Source organism: Puccinia triticina, chromosome 17A (genome assembly GCF_026914185.1).
Source record: "Puccinia triticina chromosome 17A, complete sequence".
NCBI classification, from domain to species: Eukaryota; Fungi; Basidiomycota; class Pucciniomycetes; order Pucciniales; family Pucciniaceae; genus Puccinia; species Puccinia triticina.
Window position 1 is genome coordinate 520,283 of NC_070574.1, and position 25,649 is coordinate 545,931.

At 44.3% G+C, this 25,649-nt stretch overlaps 1 protein-coding gene across 1 annotated transcript in view; it reads right to left on the bottom strand.

The window, feature by feature from the left end:
• The window catches only part of PtA15_17A41 (uncharacterized protein), a gene marked incomplete at both ends in the record, with an annotated part of 38,708 nt that extends 14,213 nt beyond the window's left edge, over positions 1-24,495 (bottom strand). The window contains one exon of the mRNA XM_053164535.1: positions 23,724-24,495. Coding sequence (XP_053028115.1) covers positions 23,724-24,495 — 772 coding nt within the window. The remainder of the gene's footprint in view (positions 1-23,723) is intronic.
• Positions 24,496-25,649: the final 1,154 nt, after the last annotated feature.

The following is a 25,649-nucleotide window of genomic DNA, read 5'->3' on the forward strand; positions in this document are numbered from 1 at the left end:
TACAAACGCTATATGATGTGAAGCCCTTCAACTTGCAATCCGTTACTGATTGCATAGGCATGGAACACATCCGTCGCGGAGGTGAAAAAGAATCAGTACACATGTCTGGCGCAAAAGGGAAGGGACGTGGTTCAGGTGGATCCACTCGTGGTCAAGGCTCTTTCAGTCGAGGACGTGGCGGATACCGAGGAGTTGCACCTACGTTTCATACAAACTCATCTCAAACCCTTGAACAACGGCTTGCTAACATTGAACAAGCAATTAGCTCATCTTCATCATTGGAAAATCCATCCATACGTATGTTTGATGATCAGCAACACTCCTCGATGGCATCTCAGTCTCAGCATTCGAGTACTCATCAATAATCTGACGCCTCCGACTCGTGGTTCCATATAAGTCTTGATCCTGAAAGCATTATGAGCTCAGGCGCTGTTAAAGACACAGAACTTATCTTTGATACTGGCGCTACTGGTTCGGCCGTCTGTAACATCACCATGCTAACTCAAGTTAAGGAGATTCCACACAAGAAGATAGCGACATTTTCCTCTCCTCTCTATGCCACGCACACGGGTACACTCCGACTTGGAGACATGCATATTTTGCCTGTTCTCTTCGTGCCTGGTGCTAGCGTAAATGTCCTCTCGTGTTCTCAAGCGGAGGATCATGGATTACGAGTATACCACAAACAAGGTCTATTCCTGCTCAAACAAGGAAACATCATAATCAAGTCGTTCAAACGTCGTGGTTGGTTGTATATTAGTAATGGAGAAGCAGACTCAATTAACGCCGTCAAGCATCTGCCAGCTCAGTCCCGCGTCAATTGGCATGTACTTCTGGTTCATCCCTCTGATCAATACCTGAAAATTACGCTGGACAAGCTTGGAGTTCAAACCTCTTTGGAAATCTTGGATTCACACAGGCGATGCAATGTATTTCGCGCTGTAAAACTCAAACAGACTCCCCATGTTAATCACATCCCATCTGCTACCTTACCTTTCCAGAAACTTCATTTCGACACGATGGAAATCAACACCCCTTCAAAATTTGGTCACAAATACGTTGTTGGGATCGTGGATGACTGGAGCAGATATGTTTGCACATACGTGGTCAATTCCAAGACTGATGTAGAGGCTAAGCTCTTAAGCTACTTTGAGGAAATAAGTGTAGGAATTTGAGATCTTTCACTTTATTGCAGCACACTATTTAAAAGCTAGTAGTAGTATGACACTGAGATAAAAAGGAAAGAAAATCAAGAATAGTGAGAATAGAGAAGGAAAACATGATTGAATGAGTGAAACCAAGTACCTTCTTATAGTTTGGGGCCTAACTATAACTCGAATAGATTCTCAAAGAAGATTTTAACAGGAATGAAATGGACACAGACAAAACAAGCCTAAGTAGAAACAATGGTTAATAAAGAATAAACAATGAGAGATAAATGTCGGAAAGGAAATGGGTTGAGAGTTGGGCTATACCTCCACTTGTGTCTGAACCTTGCTCCTCCTGAGTCTTCTGAACCTAGACGAATTTCTGAATCAGATCCAAACTGCAATTCTAGGACGTGTTCTCGAAAGGTGATTAAGGGCTCGGTGTTTGGTGGTGTAAAGCAATACAATGGTCCAGAGTCAAACTCGGACTTTGGGGTGCGGGCCAAGTACAATGAAACTTGGTGTTGACAGTCACTTTGCATATTCATCTTGCTGACGGAATTATTTGTTGACAATAAGGAACAAAGTTGATTGTTATTCAGAATATCTTCACAGCAATCATGGATCTGAGTTCAGTTCTTTGGTGTTTCTCTCATAAGTTCAGGCTCTGGGAATGTTGTTAGAAAGGGGGGCTCCATACTTGCCGCAAACAAATGGAATCACCAAACGGTTCAATCAGACCTTGCTAGTGAAAATTCAATGCCTGCTCGCCCAATCCAATGTTCCGCTGTGTTACTGGCACAAGGCTGCGTTGTACTCAACAGTCTTAATAAATAATTCTCCTCACAAAGCACTCGAGTGGCTATCTCCGACTGAAAAATTGGTTTTGGCTCTGGCAACAATTGAACCGCAGCGTAATTTGTTGCACCTCATACCATTTGGAGCAATTACGTTTGTTCACCGTAAGCAGGACTTGAAGATAAAACCAGTGTGGTAGACAAACTGGTACACGCGTGGGAATCAGTTTTACGCGCAGGGCGCGCGCCAGAAGACGTCAAGGGTCAAGACATCAAGGCCTCAAGCTCCCAAACTTCAAGGCTTCCTCAAGATTCAATGGCGCGGCGTGGCGCGCATCCTCAGGGCGTTTCAGGTTTCTCTTCCTTTCTTTTCTTTTGTTTCTGTTTTCCTGGTTCTGTTTCTCTTTCATCATGTTTGTTATTTTCTTTTCTTATATGCGCGTCTTGGTTAGGTTTTGGATGAGGAGGGTTGGTTTTGTCTTGTTTCATTTTGTTTTGTTTTGTGTCTGCTGTTTTGTTTGTTGTAGAGCACGCGTGCGCGCTAGGTTGTGATGAGATGTCTGCTACATGTCACCAACTCCAAGGTTTGAGTTCAGTTTGAACTCAGGCTTTGGAGCGGCATGGACCACTCTGAACCATAAAGATTCTCAGTTCTCCATCAAAATTCAAAGTTACAAGTCTTGGCAACTGTCTGCCCGTAGTCTCAGCTCTTTAAGGTTCATTTTCCCCGCAACACCAATCTCCTCCAACACTCTGGTTTAGATCACACCCCGCCGGCAGTATCCCCGGCTACCTTCTCAAACAAACAAAAAACCCGCCGACGCGCAATTCCAGCCGTTGTAAAATCAATTCCCCCCAACGCTACACGGCTCTCTGCGCTCACTCACGGCCAATCACCCCGGAGGGCATATACATCTTAGTTTTCTTTTCTTTTCCATTCTTCTCCCCCAACTGACACCAGCTTAGCACCAGACGGAGTTCCTCACCGGCAGGAGTAAAGATGACTTTTCTTGGCTATGAACTATTATCAGATGCTATGAGGTTTCTGGATTGATCTACGGGACGTATCATACTTAGTTGCGACTATACTCAGGTTGCCCCATCAAATACCGCAGATCTATTCTCCATGAAGAAATCTACCAACAGTCTTCCTGAATCAGTTGCTGAGTCCTACAACACATCTGAATGGGTCCAACTTCCGTCATTACCGCTGCATTGTGATGAATCTCTCTCTGAATCCGCTCAAGAAGACACAGAAAAAGTTCAGCAAGAAGTTGTGCCATTGCCACAGCATCCCACTCCGTCAACTCCATTTGATCACACTGGTGGTGGTCAAGGTCAGCAAACTACTGAGTCTCCACAAACTAGTACTCCACGCGCTCTGGGTGCATTTCCCAAAGGCGGAAATCAAAATCGTGAAGATCAATCATCTTCAAGTCACACACCTTGGACAACAGCTCAAGTGAATAAATCTTTAGTCACTCTATCAATAAAAAGTCTAATTATTGTGCCAGCTAAGTCGCGGAAGCCAAATTGGGAGTACGTGGTGAAAAGACCGAATGACAAAGCACCCAAGGACATCAGCAGTGCAATTTCCAAAGACAACACCAGGGGAGATATGTTCCCACCCCCCAGGGAGTGCCTTACTGTAACTTTTTTACATAACTGTGCTGGAGGCCTTTGGTAAAGCAATATTGAATAGGTATGAACAAGACTGGAAGTCAGCGTGGAAATCAGTTGGAAATCATCCTGAAATAAACCATAACTTGCCAAAAAATTATCCAGAACTCATCTATAATTCATCCAGAACTCATCCAGAATATAGTCCTTTCTTGGCTCCATGACCAGTGTGTCCTTTCCATGGAGATGTGAAAGGCCCAGCCTGTGATTTTTTCTCCCTCATGTACTCGCGTACATCAGGGGGACAATTGGTGTCTCAAAACAAATTTTTTACTTTTCATGTGGCTGTGAAAGGCCCATCCTGTGATATTTCCACCTCAATGTACGCGCGTACATCAGGGTGACTATTAGCAAAGTGCAAAAAGGTTAACTTGCATGTGCACATGTGAATTTTGAAAAGCAAAAAAATACAAAATTCACTAGATCATTTTTGTGAGGAGGACAGGATATATGGCCAAAGTGAATTGTCACCGCAATCCAACCTTGACTTAACTCAGACTTTCACCCTATTAAAACAGTTTTTTGTCATTTTTATCAGCCAAATTCAAATTAATTCCCGCATTTACAAGAAAATGGGTTTCAATTTCAATGACTGCAACATTACCACATTCCAAAAATCTAAACCCAATAATACCAAGTCAACTTTTAGTTTAATTTTGTACATCAGGGCATATAATGTGAATTACAAGAGACCCATTTTTTTGGAGGAATTACTTTTGAGAATGGGAATTTTGCTTTGCTATCCTTAAAAAGCAGTAAACAGGAGCAATTGATGAGTTGGACTTTGGTGAAATATCATTTCATCATATTTCTTCCTACAGTTGTACATAGAAAACAAAAGAATTCTACACAACATTGTGTTGACTTCCAAATCAATTGTGACTGACTTTTCACTAACTCCTCCATCCAATTTACTATTTCGGGGATGAGTTACTAATCCACATCAGGCTCACATCCGACCAAAACTCACATAAAATTCAGCTCTGGCACTCCCTGGGGAGTGGGAACATATCTCCCCTGGTGCAATATTCTACCCTTGTCGAGACGTTCTGAAGAGGAAGCAAATGAAGATGATGACGATCTCGTGGATGAAGTTTCTGTCGACAAAGCACTTGTAGATGAAGCAGAAAGATTGGTATGGGAGGAAGCCATGGGCAAGGAGTTTTCCTCGCTCAAATTCCACTCCACAGGGGCACTTGTTCCACCTCCTCCTGACAAAAAAATTATTGGCAGAATGTGGCTATTGTCTCGGAAAAGGAATGAGTACAATGAAGTGTACAAGCACAAGGCTTGTTGGGTGACTTTTGGCAATCATCAAGAATATCAAAAAACTGGGAGATGTTGTAAAGCTCAAAAGTGTCCCTGAGAACCTTTTGCTGAGTGCGGAAAGGGATGAATGAGGTTACCTCTGCCTTTCCTGGGTTACTAGACACTAAAACAAGCCACCCAATCTATGATTGGAAGGTTTAATGTAGTGATAGTGGAGGTGTATCAAAAGATAGCCTACTTTGAGCAGGTGTCTTAAGGGTCATGGTAATGTAGCTGATGTGTAAGTGTTGTAATGAGGTTGTAATTTGTATGTAAGGGTGCAAAACCACAATATAGAGTGGGGCTAATACTGTAGAGTGAGAAAGTATTGTACTGTTATGGGGTAAGCTGAGTGCAAGTAGTTTGCTGAGAGAAATTACAACTGGGGGGAGGAGAGCCTCCTCAAATATAAAAGAGTGAGCCATTTTAGCTCCAGGGGAACAAAAGGATGAAGTGTTTTAGCTGCCCTGAAGACTACAATGAGGTATTTTGGCTGGTTGTTGACAGGTCACATGAGGTCATGATGTCATATGAGGGAATTTAGCTAGTGAGAGATAGGAGGTGAGATGTTTTAGCTGGCCTGGCCTGTCAAATGATGTCATCTGCAAGCTGCATGAGGGGTTTTTGCTATCTTGACACCTGCATGATGTCATCTGTCAACTGTCAGACTGCAGCCCCTATTACACTAATCTGCATGCACCTGCATAAGACTGCATAAGCCTGCATCAAGTTTGCATAACACTGCATGACACTTCATGACATGTGCATAGCACAATGTAATGAGTGCAGCTGATGAGGTAAAGTGTATGTAAAAGGTAGACAAGCTGTCAGGGTGGTCCATGTAACGGATTACATGTCCTGGCCGGTAAGTGTGGTTCATGTAACGGATTACATGACCTGAGTATGATGTTTTGTGTGTATGTCACTGAATGATGGTGTCTTGAAAGGGTTGTAACTGGTGACCCATAGGAGTGTAAGGTGTGTTGTCCATGGTGTCCTGTGTAGTTTTGGCCATAGAATCCCGTGGTGTTGCCGTATTGGTTGATTTGAGAGTGTACATATGAGAAAAAAAGGAAATTTTGAAATAGGCTAGATGGGCAACCATAAAGCATACCACAACGTACGCTTCTGTTGGTTGAAACAAGTCACTGAAAATTCTCTTATTGTTAGCGGTCAACAAAAACATGCGGGTGTGTCAATTGGATGTTGAAACGGCTTTTCTCCATGGTCAAATCAATGCTCCGGTGTATGTGCGTCAAATCAAAGGTTTCAAGGAGCCTGGCAAAGAAAATTGGGTCTGGAAACTCAACAAATCCTTGTATGGGACCAAACAGGCACCACGGTGTTGGAAGGCTCATCTGGTAAAAACTCTTGACTCTATCAGCATGTTTCCTCTGAATGCTGATGATGCCGTCTTCATGAATAAATCAAAGACTTTGTTTCTACAGATGCATGTAGATGACAGACTCCTGATTGGTGAAACTGATGCACTTGTGGAGGAGTTTCTTGCAAATCTTCAGAAGACCTACAAGTCAAAGATCACTGACTGTCCAACGCAACACCTGGGTTACACATTGAAGTGGTTAAATAACAGGTAGTTGGTGCTTCATCACACAAATGTGATTAATCAACTTGTTGAAGATTTTGGAATGATGAACACAAAGTCTGTCAAAACACCTGCACCACCAAATATTCACGATCTCCTGAACAAAGCGGATAGTCCATTTGACGTGACTATTATTCAACGCGTGGTTGGCAGCTTAAATCATCTGGCATTACACACGCGGCCGGACATACACTTTAGGGTAAATCAACTGGCCCGATTTGCATCTAAACCAACTAGAACGCACTGGCTATTGGTTAAGCATCTCTTACGCTATCTCAAGGGAACACTGTCGTTGGGATTACACATCCGCAAGACTAGGCTGTCGTCTTTTAACAACACTCATCTGATTGGTTGGGCTGATGCCGACTATGCCAACATTTTACCCTCACAAAAGTCAATCTCAGGCAACTTTATTCAATTCCTAGGTAATCTGGTTTGCTGGCTCACAAAGAAACAACCTGTGGTGGCGCAGTCAACTATGGAGGCAGAGTTCATTGCTATTAATGTATGCGCTAAGCAACTGAGATGGATATCAAATCCGAGATTATTAAAGACAGCAAAACATAGAATTCAGGATCAAGGGTTCCCCCTGTTTGTGAATAATCAATAAAACAAAAAAAGGGGCCACTAAGTATTTTTTACAACATTATTAGATAGTTACATATTTAATACCCACAATTTAACCCCAAAAATAGGAAAAACTTGTGAATTGCCCCTTCCTGTCTAGCAGGTTTAAAAGACAAAACACGGATGACCCCCAGCGCGCGCAGTTAAGGCATTATGCAAAAGGGGGATCACCATTATGTATATCCTCTCGGACTGCGCAAGTGCGACAGCAGAGGGGCGTGAGCCGAGTGAAGCACTCGGCTGGGGAATCAACCCTCACGCAGGCCCCCCTCCCCTTATATTTTTCTCCAAACTTGCAGCTCTGACCGCCTCCACATTCCTTGATGCAACCCTGGCGACTGACGTGGAGACAATACACCTGGACCCTCTCGGCTACCCCAACAGCGCCATCCGAAGCACGAACCCCTCAGCCGTCATCACGATGCACCACTGCTTTATCCAAACGGGCGAATACTTGTCGCCATGCAAATGCATTGCACCAGTCTCACCACCTCCATCGCCATGGCAGCCCGCCCAACTCTGCCCCCTGACCAAATCGCGCTTCTCCCACAGCTACTCGGCCTCCACTTCCTCCACCTTCCCCACCTGCGGCCTCCACCAGACGCCCACCGCTAAACACTCCCTGCCCCGACGCCCCCATCTCCAGACCCGCGATTCCCTCACCTTCTACGACCCCGCCCCCGCCGGCCCGCTCAACTGCTCAAAGTCAACGGCGGGATGTCGGCCAGAAACACCCTCTTGCAGCTCCAGGTCAACCTGCTGGGCGTGGTGGTCGAGCGCTCCGAGATGAAAGAGTGAGTGATCACACCCTTCCTCTCTCTCCTTGTTCCCAGCCAGGGCTCACCCTCTGGCTTCTCCCCAGGACGACCGCCTTGGGCGCCGCCCTCCTCGCGGGGCACGCCATCAGCCTCTTTGGATGACCTGGCGCGGCCCGAGACGCTCTTCGCGACCCATTCGGCAGGCAAGAGGGTGTTCAAGCCGTCAATCACAAAGGCAAAGCGGGACCAGAAGTACCGTGGCAGGAGCCGGGAGTATGTACCCCTCCTCTTTCTCCCCCCAGCCCCCAGCCCAGACTGACGTGTTTTTTGGTTCACAGGGTGGCGTGCAGCAAGGGCTGGCTGAAGGACGGCGAGCCGGGGTTGCGCGACGATAGCTTCCCCGACTGCGTTGAGATTGTCGACCACGGTGAGGAACTCTGGCCGGTGCTAGGCCGGCAGCAGTTCGGGGAGGGGAAAGAAAGAAAAGAACCTGAGATGTGTATGCCCTCCGGGGTGATTGGCCGAAAAAGGAGCGCGGTGAGTCATGTAGCGTTGGGGGGGGATGATTTAACAACGGCTGGAGATGCGTGTCGGCGGATTTTGTTTGAGAGAAAACCGGGGATACTGCCGGCGGAAGTGTGATCTAAACCAGAAGATGGGGAAGATCGGCGTTTGCGGGGTAATGAACTTAAAAGGAGGAGAAACTTCGGGCAAACAGCTTGCCAAGACGTATATAACTTTGATTTTGATGGAAAAACTGAAAATTATGGTTCAGAGTGGTTCATGCCGCTCCAAAGCCTGAGTTCAAACTGAACTCAAACCTTGGAGTTGGTGACATGTAGCAGACATCTCATCACAACCTAGCGCGCACGCGTGCTACAACAAGACAAGAAACGGAAACAAAACAAAAGGAACACAAAACAAACAAACAAAAACCAACCCTTCTCATCCAAAACCCTAACCAACGCGCGCAGAATGAAAAAGAAAAATAACAACACTTGATGAAAAGAAAATTAACAGGAAAACCAAACCACTAGCACAGAAACAAAGAAAAGAATGGAGGAAGGAGAAGAAAAAAAAAACCTGAAACGCCTTGAGGATGCGCGCCACGCCGCGCCACTGAGTCTTGAGGAAGCCTTGAGGGCTGGGAACTTGATGCCTTGATGTCTTGAACCCTGACGTCCTCCGGCGCGCGCCATGCGCGGCAAAAAGCTTGATTCCTCCGCGTGTACCAGATTGTCCACCACATCCACCCACGACTTGCAGTCTGTCCCTAGACTGCTCGTCCCATACCGTGCCTAAAAGAAATCCAAGCCCTGAAAAGGAAAGAGAAGGAACCAGGCGCGCCCGCGGTGCTCACGAGCGTGGCAAGAAGTAGAGTTTCGAAAAGTTGTGGTAGTAACTACCCAGGAGATGCATACTTGGAGGGGAACTTACTTCTGGTCAAGAATGTCCCCGCGAGAAAAGAACCGCTTAACTTGGTCCGCGGCAAAGCGCCGCTTGAGCTCCGTGCCGTCGAGTTCCGCCAAGACGTAAGAACCGCCATGGACTTGCTTCACAATGCAATACGGGCCGTTCCACCGATGCGCAAACAGCTGGCCCCACTGAATTTCTAGTGACCGGTTGTAGGCGAGGACCTGATCGCCCGGCTTGAGTGGTTCCCGAACACGCGACGCGTTTTTCTCCTCCCAGTATTGTACCAATTTGCCTCGAGTATCCATCATTTTCTTATACGCAACCCCACGCGTCTCCTTGCTTCGTTCCAGTTGAAGAGAGCGCGCGGCCAGCAAATCAGCGGTATCCTTGACTGAGTCCCAATCAACCCCTAGATAGGACTCGATTTCCAAATCCAGTGGCAGCACAGCCCGCTGGCCGAAAACTAGCTTGTAAGGAGAGTAGCCAGTCGTTCTCTTCGTCGAAATTCAATCGGCAAACAGAACCAACGGCAAAAATTTCCGGCAATTCTTGCCGCTTTCGCCCGCTAATTTGACTAAGGCTGCCTTCAAAGGGCCGTGGCCCCGTTCCACCATCCCTTGGCCTTCAGGGTAATACGGCGTCGAAACACGATGCTGTCCTGGTAGTGCTCGTAACATTGCCGCCAGTGCACCACCAAATTCTGAGCCGCCGTCCGTCGAGTAAGCTTGTGCTAAGCCATAGCACATAGTCCAGTGCTCCTGCAAAAAGGAGGCTACCGCCTCTGACGTCAGATTGTTGAGGATTTTTGCTTCAACCCAGCCTGAAAAGTCGTCCCGTGCCACTATCAAATACTTAGCACCACCCGCTTTGAGATGTACAGCGTCCATAGATACGCGCCCAAAAACCGTAGACTCGCCCGTGGGATAGCGCAACTCCTGAGGGCGCCTGAGGTCTTTCTTCTGGCAGGGCTCGCAGCTCTGACACCACCAAACCACCGCTTCCTTCAACGATGGCCACCAAAATCGCTCCGCAACTCAACAGTATGTCTCCGTGGAGTCCCTATGGCCCAGATCCTCATGAAGCTTAGTCAGTATCTCTTGCTGCTTGGACGGAATAGTCACTACAATGCGAGGTAAGGGACTTCCCCGCTTCATCAATCGTCCGGCTTGTAAGAAGAAATCCAATGATTGGCGCTTCAATGAGCGAAACTCCTTGGCGTCAATCCCCTCTGGCCTGCGCAACGTAGATAGAAACCGCTCCAAGTCGCGCCAGTAACCTTCCTGATACCCAGTGTAGACGTCCTCCGCACCCGCTGCATAAGAATGTCGCGCTTTAACAGGAGGAGCTTCTTTGTCAAAATCCGAGGGGGGGTCCGACTCATTGTCTCCCCGAGGGTGCCTTGAGAGGCCATCGGGCATGGTGAAAGACTTTCCTGGCTGATGCACGATTTCGAAGGAAAAGAGCTGAATAAATGCAACCCAACGTGTCATAGGCGCGTTGGGCAGACTTGGGGCATTAATCATTTCAATCAAGGAATGGGCGTCCACCTGTAATTCGAAGTGCTGGCCCCAGAGAATTGTTTGCATCTTTTTTAGGATACGCGCCACGCCGCAAAGCTCTAGTTTAGGTTGAGAGTAACGCGACTCTACATTGGAGAAGAGTAGAGACTCATACAAGGCTGGCCGGTCTAGCCCATTCGCATCCGCTTGAGTAAGTACAGCACCCGCGGCGTGGAAGCTGGAGTCTACCGCCAACTTGAGCATGTAGCTTCCCCGACTGCGTTGAGATTGTCGACCACGGCCAGCAGCTACTTGCCCACTCCCTTGACAACTTCTTCCCCGGCGAGCAGGGCCAGCCCGTCTTCCAGCGCGACGCCAACAAGTCTATCGTCCTCAACCCCCTTGCCAACATGATCAAAGCCAAACAGACTCTCCATTTGCTCCTCCGGATTAATTGTTCTGGCTGAGCAGATTTGTTTTTTTCTCTCTCAATTAGCAGTTCCAACGCACTCCTATTTTAAAATCCTTTCCTGATTATTTCTTATATATACTTTATTTACATTCAATATTGTCTGATCTATTACTATATGGATTGATGACTTGTTCATCAGATTTCATTGCAAGAGCAAGCCAATGGATCAGTTATACAACCAAGGTTGAACTTGAGGCTTAGTTTGGTATGAACTATATGATGGAGGTGGCATACTTTCAGGTTGGGGAAAAAAGTTGTGATGTGCCAACTTGAATAAAATCTAATTGCAAGTGATTTTATATTTTTCTCTCTTGGAGTCAGGCCACAGTTCAAAAGTTACCTTGTAATTCCTCATTTGATAGAGATTAGACAAGATAGTCTTAGTATAAGCATCACTACATACAAGCATATTTAATCTAAGAGATTAGCTCAATCATGTTTAATTAAAGCATAATGAACTAGGCATGAAGGCTGATTTGAAGAATATGCATTTGGTCAAGGTGGAACTTATGGTAAAGTGATTATCCATCACAACCTAAATAGAGTAATTTATATGCAGTACTCAGCTATGAGGGTGGACCATAAACCTGCAGCGGCAAAGCCGCCTTGGCCTCTAGTCTAGTACTAGAATTAGGGATAAAAATAAATGTTCCGGTCACTACTGAAATGGTGGCCAATATCCTTACCAAATCACTTGGAACAAAGAAAATTGACTCTGCTCTCAAACAATTGAAAATGGTGCATGTGTGTGACATTTAGGGGGAGTGTTGGATAGAAATGTCACATGCATAGCACTATGCATACACTTTCCATGACATTCTAGAAGAAGAGGCTCGGGATGAGGAAGCTCAGACAACTCACGGAAAAAGTCTATCTGAAACTTCAACTTTCAACCAACACTCAATACCAGAAGGATCTGAAAAGTTTCACAATACTAAGAGATTTATTGCGCATAAGATACTGGTCTATCTGTCAGGCACAGAGACAAGAGAAAAAGAAAGAAAACAATGTTGTTACCTAAGAGCGGATAGTTGGCCGTCTCAGGTAGAGCAATAAGATTGTTTTGATAAAAGAAATGGCTGCAAGGCAGCTAACTTCGCGCAGAGGCGATAGAGACGAATTAGTCTAAGGGAGGCAACTGCGCTTAGCGTCAGCGCTATGTCTTCTGAGAAAGAAGATTTAGGTAGAGAAGATCTCTTACTTGGACTCAGTAGGTGGAGTGCTTAACACTTGCCTAACCGAGCTATGAGGCTTTGGGCACTCGTGGTTTCTGCAGATTATAAGTTCTTGCAGTTAGCATTTGCATGCTAGTATGAGGCACTACAGCTAAGGACTTACCTTCTCTCGAAGGGCTGGAGATCCTTTTGCTGAGGCTGGGACCCGGTAGGTCTAGGTTGGCGTCGTAGGTTGGCGTGCTGTATCAAGGATGGGAATCCTGTCAGCTTCGCTGTCCTAGCTATGACAATCCTAGCTTCCCTACTTACCTTGAAGGTGTTTGGATTTGCTTGGATCGCTTTGGCACTCCGTCTATCGTTGACGTGGCTAAGGGGAGAGGAACAGAGTTTCAGCTCTCGCTTACTCCTTCTGTCTGGGAGTCGCATGCATATGCATGGACCTAGGGAATGCGCGGACTTACTGCTCCCCCTTGCGGGGTTAGGGTTTTGTGCCTTGCGCTTCCTTGGATCTGGGACAAGCCCTAAATCTTGACAGGATCAACACTTTGACTCAACTCAAACTCAACTCAAATCAATCAACAACCAATCACATCCGCACACGGTCTTCAGAGGGAGAAAGAGAGGTACTTGATTGGATTTGTCATCTGTTGTCTTAGTTTTCTTATTATCTGTGTTGTTTTTTCAGTATCTGTTCAAGTCTATTGTCTTCATATTGTCTGTCTGTTTTAGATTTCATTTCTACAACATTAGGTAAAACTTATTGTTCACTTTTCAGTTTATATCAATATTGATCTTATTTTTGTTGGTTGTTCAAGTTATTACTACTACTGGTTTCTTTAAGTGTTTGGAATAAAAAAAGATCAGCTCTCTATTTACTACAACTAGAGGTTACGGCGGCTTTGCCGCTGTGGGTATACGCTTCAACCTAAACTCCCAGTCACTTAAAGGGCTCACTTGGGCCATGACGGATGTGTGTAGTACCAGCCTCACTCCGGCATAGGAGGAAAAGCTGAAAAGTCAAACCTGTCTCCAGCATCACAATTCCCATCAGAAAACTAAACACACACCTGCGCCGCATTGCATCCCCCGGCACACTTGCGACTACCTTATTATTTTCCGCGCCAAATTTGGGCAGCCTATAATATCCTCAATCTCAATATGGTACGAGGTAGTCATAGGTGATTATGTGAAGAGGCCAGCATTTCAACAATTTACATAGGCTCATTCATAGAACACTTGCTATAGTCGGGGCTATACCATTGCATCACTTTTATTCAGTCAGCCAGTGAGAACATTGATCTCCTACTTGGCAACCATGGCAACTCAAATAGAAGGGGTCCTGGACGTCCCATATGCTGGGATAAAAATTAAAATCAAATTAGAAACAACTTTGATTGGATCCTCTAGTTTAGTACAATCACAGGTCAATGCCTCTGCGCTGGCCGGGTCATCAAGACGCTTATTATGAGGAAACATCATTAAGTTCGACGGTATAGCATCAAAAAGAGGATTAATGCTACACGTGAATTAATATTTCATGCCCCAACTGGTAGGGAAAAGTCAATCATCGGAATGAATTGCACCGGAGACGCGGCCGGAGACTACCTGTTGGGAAATCAAATGTTAACCGCCATGCATTATTGTAGGAAGCATTCAGGATTTTGTCTCACAGTAAAAATACACCATCCGGTTTGAATATCCGCACCCATTAGCAAGCCGGAAAACCATTTGCGGCAACCTAACATCTTCGAATTTAAGCCTATCATTGTGGATAGGGTCGGACAAATGATTAAGTTGACAGTGACCTGCCTAAAGTTCACCTGTATTATTTTGTCAGTGTTTGTTGTGTTGGCGCAAATTCCTGGCATTTCATACCTCATGAACTACTACAATAGAATATTGAGGACCCAGGCCAAGTCATTGCCAGAAGTCATCAAAATTTCTACGATTGTGCCGACGGCGTTGACCGTTAGGTGTTTAAAACCCAAGGGAGGTGTAATCTCGTGCGTTGGAAGAAGAGTTGCCAATCTGAAGGCAATTTCCAGTGCCCCATCGTGACTGAACCCAGATATTGAGCCTTTCATCGAGTAACTCCAGAAAGATGCTATGTTTGTTCCGCTGAATACGCTTGCGCTTAGGTTGACGGGAAAAAATGGCATCACCCCAGGCGTGCTTGATCTCAGAGAAGCCCAAAGAAGATTACCCTCCGCAACACCTAGCCTGTCTATATCATATGAAATCTGACAAGGGTTTCAGCAAGCTGTCATACCGGTCAGATCGTGTTGACTCACGTCATTCTCCACAAAAATCTCGCCTCAAAAATTAAAGCGGTCTGTCAAGTCAAGTGCGGTGTTTGTTGATTTCAGCGCCTGGTTGCTCTGAGTCATAATACTTTGTTAGTGCGTTGTAGGACTCGTGTGGGACACTAAATATAATTTGGTGAAATATCCGCTGAGGGGGAAATAAATTGCTTAATAGGTTGAAAGGCTATTACAACTTACGGGTGGTTTGAAAGACCTGCCCCTCTAATAATACTATGCAAATATCTAAGAGTCATTTATAAAGATATGGCTGATTCCAAGATAGATCTTACTTTCATATAGTAATCTCTATCAGACCTAGATCACTTGATTCAACAGGCTAGCAAATCTGTTATAACTTCTTCGCACGCAGGCAATATACTTACTTTGTTATACTTGTACTACACTTCACTAATATGCTGCTTAAATCAAATTTGTTGTTGTGTTATGCTTGGTTCGACTACTGCCAAAACACTAATACTGCTACTAAACTTCTACGCTACTTGTACTAACCACTAATACCGCTAATAACCGCACTGCTGACTAAACTACCGTATGTGACCAAACCTCTGTAGGCTGATGATAACTAAACTAACTAACCACTTGTGACCAAACCTCTGTAGGCTGATGATAACTAAACTAACTAACCACTTGTGACCAAACCTCTGTAGGCTGATGGCGAAACATCTGATGAGGGGAGAAAGGGCCTCCTTATATATTGAAGGGTGAGGGATTTTTGCTCCAGGGAAGCTCCTCATGAGGGATTATTGCTGCAGGGGATCTCAACTACACAGCCTCTCATGCATGTACTGCGCTGCATGTACAAACAACGAGGGGTTTATGCTGCAGGAGACACTCAACTACACAGCATCTGCATGCATGTGCTGCACTGCCTTACAAACAATGAGGGATTTATGCTGCAGGAGACACCTCCTGTACATCTTATCTACCTGCATATGATGTGCTTTGTGTACAAACAATGAGGGATTTATGCTGCAGGAGACACTTCCTGTACAGCTTATCTGCCTGCATATGCTGTGCTACATTTACAAACAATGAGGGATTTATGCTGGGGGAGACACTTCCTTTACAGCTTATCTACCTGCATATGCTGTACTATGCGTACAAACATGAGGGATATATACTGCATGAGGCGCTTGAGCTACACAGCATCATGCATGTACTGCGCTGCATGATTTCATGTGTTGCTATGCAACCAAGCCATCTTCCATCCTCTTCCACACACTCTGCATCCATTGTCTAACCTGTTCCACTCCCAATGTTGGGGGTCAAGGCCTCTCCTCCCCTCTTGCTCCTTCTTCCCTTCTTCCCCCGCACTGTATTACACACTCCCTCCACTATAATACCTCTGCAATGAGCTTTTGGCATTGTCACGCATATGGAACACCACAGCGTCCACCCGAATTGTTGTTTGGTGATGGTCAAGAGAACCTTGATATATGATGGATCAGCAGAGATTAGATGCTTTGTTGTTGGGAATTAGCGGGGAGTTAAATCAAAATTTATATAATTCCGCACCTCGAGGGCTCCTATGGCTGTTGAAATTGTCTGGCTAGTTGACCCGGCGTCGTCATGATGACCACAATACCCGGCCCGGACAGACTTGGAGGCGGTAATTTTTGGTTTAGAATGAGTCCGTAGAGCCAAGTCGAGGCCGTAGGCCTTCCAACGACACGGTTAGCCCACAACTGTCGACACACGCCTTGCAAATGGAGTTCGTAACTTTAGCGTGGTGGCATCCCAGACGGAGGGTTTGGTGGTTACTGGTAAATGGTGTCGAGGTCTAGGGTTTGTTGGTTACCAGGGAGAGGTTGGGAGGGGTTGAAATGGGGGGAAATGCGTTGACAGGTGAAGTTTAGCTGTGTGTTGGGTTTGGGCTTGTGATATAAAGAGAGTAACATTGTCTTTGTCTTTCCGCTGGGGCGATCTGGGATGCTGTAATTCCAGCTACCATTAGCCCCCAACCTCTCCGCTGTCGCGCTTGCGCAGTTTGAGGGGCGAAGGGTGGGCCCCCCACTGGTCACAGCCTTTGCTGCGGGCCGGGGGCCTTCACGTCCATCCCTTTTGACCCGTGCGCTTGACGCGGGCTGGGGGGTGAGCCTGTAGACACAGCACTTTTGCTGATGTTGGAGGGCTAGGTTGAGTAATTTACTGCTGTGGTTTTGTGTTTTGTGTGATAATAATTGGCTTTTTGTTTAGATTTGTGTATATGGGAAACCCTTGTATTTTTTTTTTTTGCAAATTTTTATACTTATAGGGGGAACCCTTGAATTTTTTTTTGGTGATCTCAGTTTTGTGTGTCTTTAATAAACTTGGATTACACAATAAAATATTTGGAATTTTTGGGCAATGGGAACCTTTTTTTTAAGGCCCCCACATCCTACCTTTGTTCTAGTTTTTCATGATTTTTTTAACACAGAAGAATGCTTCAAAAAACTCCCAAAAAATTCAGAGAGGCCAATTAAAAGGCTTTCTATTGATTGGTCAAAAAACATCTTGAAAAAGCTGCGTATTTCACCCGCAGTGCGCAAAGTGTTTGGGACTGCGCGCACTGTGCAGTGTGCGAAGAGTTTTTTGCAGTGCGCGAAGTATGGTGTTGCAAGCCCATCTGGGCACTCACCAAAGTTTGGCCGAAAAAAGGCCAAGCGCGCGTGGCCAAACCTAAATCCTGCTTTGCCGATCCTCAAGCCCGCCTGGCACACTCCCAACCCCCGCTTGGCACATTGCAAAGTGGGCGGGGTTTGGCACAAAGCCCCGCTGGGTTGATTTCAAGCAAGGGTGCCACGCACGCCAAACGCTGTGCCGGCCATCAAGGAGAGAAGTTTCCCTCCTTGATGGTCGGTCTACAAACCGGTCATTGAGAAGGGAAGACTCCCTTCTTGATGATTGATACAAGACTTAGTATCACCCACCGCGAAGGGAGTCTTTCCTCCCCAATGACCAGCCTACAGACCGGCCATCGAGGAGGAAAAGCTCCCTTGTTGATGTCCGATGTGCGATGTCGAGAAGGCAGAATGTTTCCCCTCCTCAAGGGCACATTGTTCTTGCCTTTTGAGGCAGAGACAAGGGCCGGCGTCTGATGACCGGCGTGTTGCATGCCAAGTCACAGATCCCATCGGAGCTTGATGTCGGCCAAGCGGGACTTGGCTGTGTGCCAAGCTCTGCCCCCCGCGCAACCTGCCCGATCAAGCCTGCTGGGCACATACCCAACCCCCGGAGGCACTTGGCCAAGCGGGAGTTGGGTAAGTGCCCAGACGTGCTTGCAACACCATAAGTCCGTATACAAATACACATACCGAATCTGTTTTACTGTTGCCAGGAGGAAAGCAGCAAGGTTTGGCAATATAAAAGGAGCCAGTTGAGTCCTCCCTCTTTTCTTTCCTCAGACACTCCCACCGCTTCAATCTGACATCAGCTTCTGATATTGACTACCAGAAAAAATCCCAAAAGATCCTGCACCAGGAAAAATAAAATGTCACCATACTGTTACATCAGGTGAAATCAAGTAACAATTGCTGCTGCTTTGTTCCTTCTCTGGTGCTACCACAACTAGGTTACAATGGTCCATTTGTTTCCTATAGGGGGCTGTTGTTGTGGCCAACTTCTGGGGAGCTCATTGGACTTAGGCTGATGTCACCTGTAGTCTAGTGACAGTATATTTTTCCTGGTGCTGCCTTGTATGATTGCTCCATTGCCGCTGAATTCCGCCCTTATTTGGGTCAGCTCTTGACCATGAAAATCCCCGAATGTGGCAGCTACAGTCTCATGAGTCTCAAAATATCACCAAATTGGGCTTTTCTTTCCGTTTCTGCCACTATATCTCAACTGGGAATGGTGATTATTTCATGATATTGGTACCAGAATATTCATCAATTTCCAAAGATTATTTTGGTATAGCTTCCATGTATGCAAATCCCCAAAAGGAGCTGCTATAGTCTAATTAGTCTCAAAATATTGCCTAACTGGGTATTTTATGGTGTTTCTGCCACTGTATCTGAACTGGGGCTAACATTTATTTCATGATATTGATACCATTATAATAAGACATTTTGAAAGAATATTTTGGGTCAGCTCTTGCCAATGAAAATCCCAAAATGAGGCAGCTACAGTCTCCTGAGTCTCAAAATATCACCAAATTGGGCTTTTCTTTCTGTTTCTGCCACCATATCTCAACCAGGAATGGTGATTATTTCATGATATTGGTACCAGAATACTCATACATTTCCGAAGATTATTTTGGTATAGCTTTCATTTATGGAAATGCCCAAAAGGAGCTGCTATAGTCTGATTAGTCTCAAAGTATTGCCTAACTGGGTATTTTTTGGTGTTTCTGCCACTGTATCTCAACCCGCAATGGGAATGATTTCACAATATTGATACAATGATAGTAAGAGATGCTGAGAGATTAATTTGAGTCAGCTCTTACCCATGAAAATCCCAACATGTCGCAGCTTCAGTCTCATGGTCTCAAAATATCATCAAATTGGGGTTTTCTTTGTGTTTCTGCCACTATATCCCAACCAGGAATGGTGATTATTTCATGATATTGGGACCAGAATATTCATTCATCTCCAAGGATTATTTTGGTCTAGATTTCATGTATCCAAATCCCAAAAAGGAGCTGCTATAGTCTGATTAGTCTCAAAATATTGCCTAATTGGGTATATTTTGGTGTTTCTGCCACTGTATCTCAAACCACAATGGGAATGATTTCATGATATTGATACCATTATGATAGGAGATTTTGAGAGATAAATTTGAGTCAGCTCTTGCCCTGAAAATCCCAAAATGTGGCAGCTACAGTCTTGTTGTCTCAAAATATCACCAAATTAGGTTTTTCTTTGTGTTTCTGCCACTATATCTCAACCAGGAATGGTGGTTATTTCATGATATTGGTATCAAAATATCCATCCATTTTCAAAGATTATTTTGGTATAGCGTTCATAAATTGAAATCCCACAAAGGAGCTGCTATAGTCTGATTAATCTCAAAATATTGCCTAATTGGGTATTTTTTGGTGTTTCTGCCACTGTATCTCAACCCTCAATGGGAATGATTTCATGATATTGATAACAAAATGATAAGAGATGCTGAGAGATTAAATGGGGGCAGCTCTTGACCATCAAAATCACAAAATGTGGCAGGTAGAGTCTGATGTGCCTCAAAATATCATCAAATTGGGGTTTTCTTTCTGTTTCTGTCACTATATATCCACCGCAAAAGGTGATTATTTCATGATATTGGTAAAATAATATTCATCCATTTCCAAAGATTCTTACGGTATAGTGTGTTGACCAATATCATGAAATCATTCCCATTGCGGGTTGAGATACAGTGGCAGAAACACCAAAAAACACCCAATTAGACAATATTTTGAGACTAAGAAGACTATACCAGCTCCTTTTAGGCATTTCCATACATGAAAGCTATAACGAAATAAAATTTGGAAATGGATGAATATTCTGGTCCCAATATCATGAAATAATTACCATTCCCGGTTGAGATATAGTGGCAGAAACGCACAGGAAGCCCCAATTTGGTGAAATCTTGAGACTCATGAAAATGTAGCTGCCACATTTTGAGATTTTCATGGTCAAGAGCTGACTCAAATTTTTTTAACATTTCTTATCATCATGGTATCAATATGATGAAATCATTCCCATTTTAAGTTGAGATACAGTGGCAGAAACACCAAAAAATACCCAATTAGGCAATATTTTGAGACTAATCAGACTATAGCAGCTCCTTTTGGGAATTTCCATGCATGAAAGGTATACCAAAATAATCTTTGGAAATGAATGAATATTCTGGTACCAATATCAGGAAATAATCACCATTCCTGGTTGAGGTATGGTGGCAGAAACAGAAAGAAGAGCCCAACTTGGTGATATTTTGAGACTCATGAGACTGTAGCTGCCTCATTTTGGGATTTTCATGGTCAAGAGCTGACCCAAATTAATCTCTCAACATGTCTTACTATAATGGTATCAATCTCATGATATAAATATTAGCCCTGGTTCAGGTACAGTGGCAGAACCACCATAAAATGCCGAATTAGGCAATATTCTGAGACTAATTGGACTATAGCAGCTCCTTTTTGGAATTTAAATCCATGAACTCTATACCATAATCACCTTAGGAAACTTATCAATATTCTGGTACCAATATCATGAAATGATCACAATTCCTGGATGAGATATAGTGGCGGAAACACAAAGAAAAACCTAATTTGGTGATTGTTTGAGACCCATGAGACTGTAGCTGCCACATTTTGGTATTTTAATGGGCAGGAGCTGACCCAAATTAATCTCTCAAAACATCTCATCATAATGATATCAATATCATGAAATCATTCCCATTGCTGGTTGAGATACAGTGGCAGAAACACCAAAAGATACCCACTTAGGCAATATTTTGAACCTAATCAGACTATAGCAGCTCCTTTTGGGCATTTCCATACATGAAGGCTATACCAAAATAATCTTTGGAAATGCATTAATATTCTGGTCCTAATATCATGAAATAATTACCATTCCCGGTTGAGATATAGTGGCAGAAACACAAAGAAAACCCCAATTTGGTGATATTTTGAGACTCATGAGAATGTAGCTGTCACATTTTGGGATTTTCATGGTCAAGAGCTGACCCAAATTAATCTCTCAACACGTCTTATCATGATCGTATCAAAATCATGAAATCATTCCCATTGCTGGTTGAGATACAGTGGTAGAAACACCAAATAATACCCAATTAGGCAATATTTTGACACTAAACAGACTATAGCAGCTCCTTTTGGGAATTTACATACATGAAAGGTATACCAAAATAATCTTTGGAAATGGATGAATATTCTGGTACCAATATCATGAAATAATCACCATTCCCGGTTGAGATATGGTGGCAGAAACAGAAAGAAAAGCCCAATTTGGTGATATTTTGAGACCCATGAGACTGTAGCTGCCACATTTTGGAATTTTCAAGGTCAAGAGCTGACCCAAATTACTCTCTCAACATCTTATTATAATGGTATCAATATCATGAAATCATTCCCATTGCGGTTTGAGTTACAGTGGCAGAAACACCAAAAAATACCCAATTAGGCAATATTTTGAGACTAATCAGAGTCAGACTATAGCAGCTCCCATTGGGCATCTCCATACATGAAAGCTATACCAAAATAATCTTTGTAAATGGATGAACATTCTGGTACCAATATCATGACTTGTTTGTAATTGGGCCCTCACTTCACCAGGAAAAAACAATCATCACTTGTCTGCAAGTGACATAGCAAAGTACAAAGGGGCCTTTGTACTTTCTCATGTCACTTGTAGGCAAGTGATCATTGTCTTTTCCTGGTGTTTAATCCATCAACTTATGATTCTGGAGACTCAATGGCAAAGGGGGGGAGGGGAGGGCTTGGTTGGGGCTTTCACCCCATAACCCATCAGGGATCCAGCCTTGCTGCCTGATGCCGCCTGCGGCTAATCAATCTCACTCACAGCACCACATTTGTGCTCTTGGATTACATGCAATCCAACAGTGTGTCTAGCGCGGCAAATTCATGTGAAAGAGTCACTAAGTGCCGCTAGTACACCGCGTGCACCCACAGACAAGTGGCGGATGCGGTGCCGGGTGCCTGTTTTTTGGGGAAAATGGGTGAAGCACCTGGGTCCGCTTCCACATCTCTATCTTGAGGACATGGAAACATGTAATCCTGATCCATCACCTCCTAAAAACTTCAGATATCATATAAAATGAAAATATATAAATATTCACAGATGAGTTAGTATGAAAATATAATGAGAATTCATCAGGTTTTAATTTTTTGTAGATTGAAGAAAAGATAGAAAGCAAAGACAAAATAGCAGAACAATTCACTACTTGAAAAAAAATCTTTTCAATCCTGCCAGTGAAAAAAGGTGAGAAAGGAGGTGAAAAAGGTTTCTTTTGAGCCGTAAAGCAAGGCAGTTTTGAATCCTAGCTATTTCATTGTATCTGTCATTGTCAAAGTTTTTCAAGTAAAATGTCATAATTTGTGCAGTGGATTCTTCTAATGATCCTGATCTTGAGCCTGAGATGAATTTGTATAACTCCCCTTCAAACGGCCTGAAACTCATCATGCCTGCAATATTCCTCACATGAGAGATCCTGCCAAGGAGGGGCATATCACCTCCTATTTCTGGTATCAGAATAAGATAATCACCAAACCATCTGAAAAACTTCTTTTTCACATCTCCTTGATATTCAAATTCAAATGGTGGTTTTGTAATCTTTTCAATGCTTAATTCAAGATTATTGAACAGATATTTCATTGCTTTCATGATTTCAGGTGTTGTAAATGGTGTTTCAGAATTATTTTTAACAGGCTGAAGATAGTTGAAGCCATTTCTGTTGAAAAGTGCAAGTGATGTATCATTGTCAAGTTGATTGATAAATTCAATCTCTTTTGCAGAGAATTCTCCTTCAGGAAACCTTTCCTTCAGTTTTGCTTCAAAATCATCCCAGTGTTTGCTTTCAAAACCTTCTAATGCTTTTGCCTTAGTTTCCCTCTTTGTCATGTCTGAAAAGAATTTCACCAGGGTACTAAAGCTATGCCAGTCATTCATTCTTGAGTGGCGTAGAACATAGAGTAGTGAATTTTTTCTTTTCTTTTTTTTTTTTTTTTGGAAAATCCAGTACATTATTGATCAGGTTGGTGTTATTTTTACCATGGTTCATGTCCACAAACAAAATTTATTCAATTCAATTGATCAGTATATTGTGTCAGTAAAAATAGCTTGACAATTATATTGAAAGGGGGATTCACAATAGAAATTCACTCTAATTTGAAGCAAATTTTTGTAACATGTAAAGGCCCTAAAATTGGCTCTAAATTTTTGTAAAATTATATTGTGAACCCCCCTAATGAATGCTCACCTCTGACATAATTGGAGTATACCCTTAGCAGCTCTGGGACTATACTCCCATATGATAACTGATGAACAGGTTTTACCTCTTGAGAGAAGTATCTCAATAGGTAGGTCTGGACCTTATTATAATCTGCATGTCTCCCCTGAAATCTATCCCACCAGGGCATTTGCTCCTTATAGTTCATCCAACCATGGATTGGGAGACCTTCTTCTGGTGTAAACATTTGCATTTTCAGCCAGCCAAAGAGCCTTTCAAATTCGATCTTGTAATCTAAATCAGGACTTGGGCAGAGCGTTGTCACGTGTGATTTCCACATTTCTTCAATTAATATTCTGTAGAGCTTTGTTAGTGTATCTACATCTTGAGTCACATCTGTTCGAGCCTTGCAAATAGTTCTGAATTCCCAATTTTTCAAATATATTGGATCCGTTGGTTTAATCTCAGCAATTGACTCGATATACGTTTGAAAACTTGCAACGCGTTTGTCAATCTCAGAATCCATCAGGGGAAAGTTTTGAGGGGAAGCGGTGTTTGAGTTTAAGTTGTGAGATGATACAGAAATGGACGGGTCTTCAACTGGTGAAGGTGCCAGATGGGCATGGTCATATACTCCCTGAGAACTGGAAGTCGAACCACTAGGATGATGATCACTACTTGATCCAACAACATACGGAGCAGAAAAGTCTGAAGTTAAATCCAAAACTGAATTGGATTCTTGTGACTCTGCTGCCGCCTCTTTAGCTTTAGCCACACCTAAATGACTTTCGGTACCTCCCATGGGCATGGATAGAAAAGTAGGAATGGTTTGTTGAGGTTTCTGTTCTGTGTTTCCTTTGTCTTCTGTGTTTTCTCTGCTTCCAACCTTCACATCACTTTCACACTCTGTGACATCTCTTGTAGTGTAGTCTATTCACCTGGGCAGCAGACGTGGAAGGTCTTTTCCTCATCCTTCCACGAACTCACCCGCACCGCTGTTCTGCTGTTCCAGATGATTCATTTCATCAGGTTATGAGTCCCACTGCGCTACAGCTCTTGCACGTAAAATAACAGATACTCAGTTCGTAAACCACTCGAAGGATCACATCATTCGCTCCATTCATCGTAATGTTGACTAGCGATCATACTCTAAAAGCCGCTCCGCCACACATGGAGCTCACCAGCCACCCGGCTCTCAAAATCTCGGGCGTTGAGGCCCTCAAAGCTCCAGGGGTCAACTCCAACTACCTCGACTGGGTAGTTCTCCTGGAGATCCACTTCAACGTTACCGGTGTCTTGTACATCATCAAGCCACCTCACTGTAACGACAAAGGCCCTCGTCAGGCAACCTTCGAGCAGGACAACATGGCCATCTGCTCTGTGATCTCGCGCACAATTGAGCCGGTCAACTTGCGCTACATACGGTCGTTCATCCAAGATGCCAAAGGGATGTGGGATGCGTTGAGAGAGGCTCATCAGGACTCGTCTTCCGGTGGACGTATGTATTGGTTACGCAAACTCACTACCGCAAAAATGACGGGGGACGATGTGGAAACCCATATCGACGAGCTCCACTCCTACGCCGAACGTCTAAATGCCATTGTTACTCCGCAGAAACCACTCACTCCCGACGACATCCATGCGACTTCTCTTCTCAACTCCTTGCCGCCCGACTGGCTACCGTGTGTGTCTGCTCTCATGAATGAGGGTCAGGCCTCGACCTTGAAAATTGTCTCGGCCCTACGTCAGGAATCCCTTCGCCGCAAAGCTCGCCTTGAGGAATCCCAGCTCATCGAATCCGTTGCGCGAGCCAATATCTCGGGCAATCACAAGTCCCTGCCACCCCACGATTCGGCCCTATTCTGCTCCTTCTGCAACGTCAGCGGCCACGACCTCTCAGCTTGCAGGAGCGCTGCTCGGGTTCTCTCTGACCATAAAAAGGCCCGCAAGCCTGAC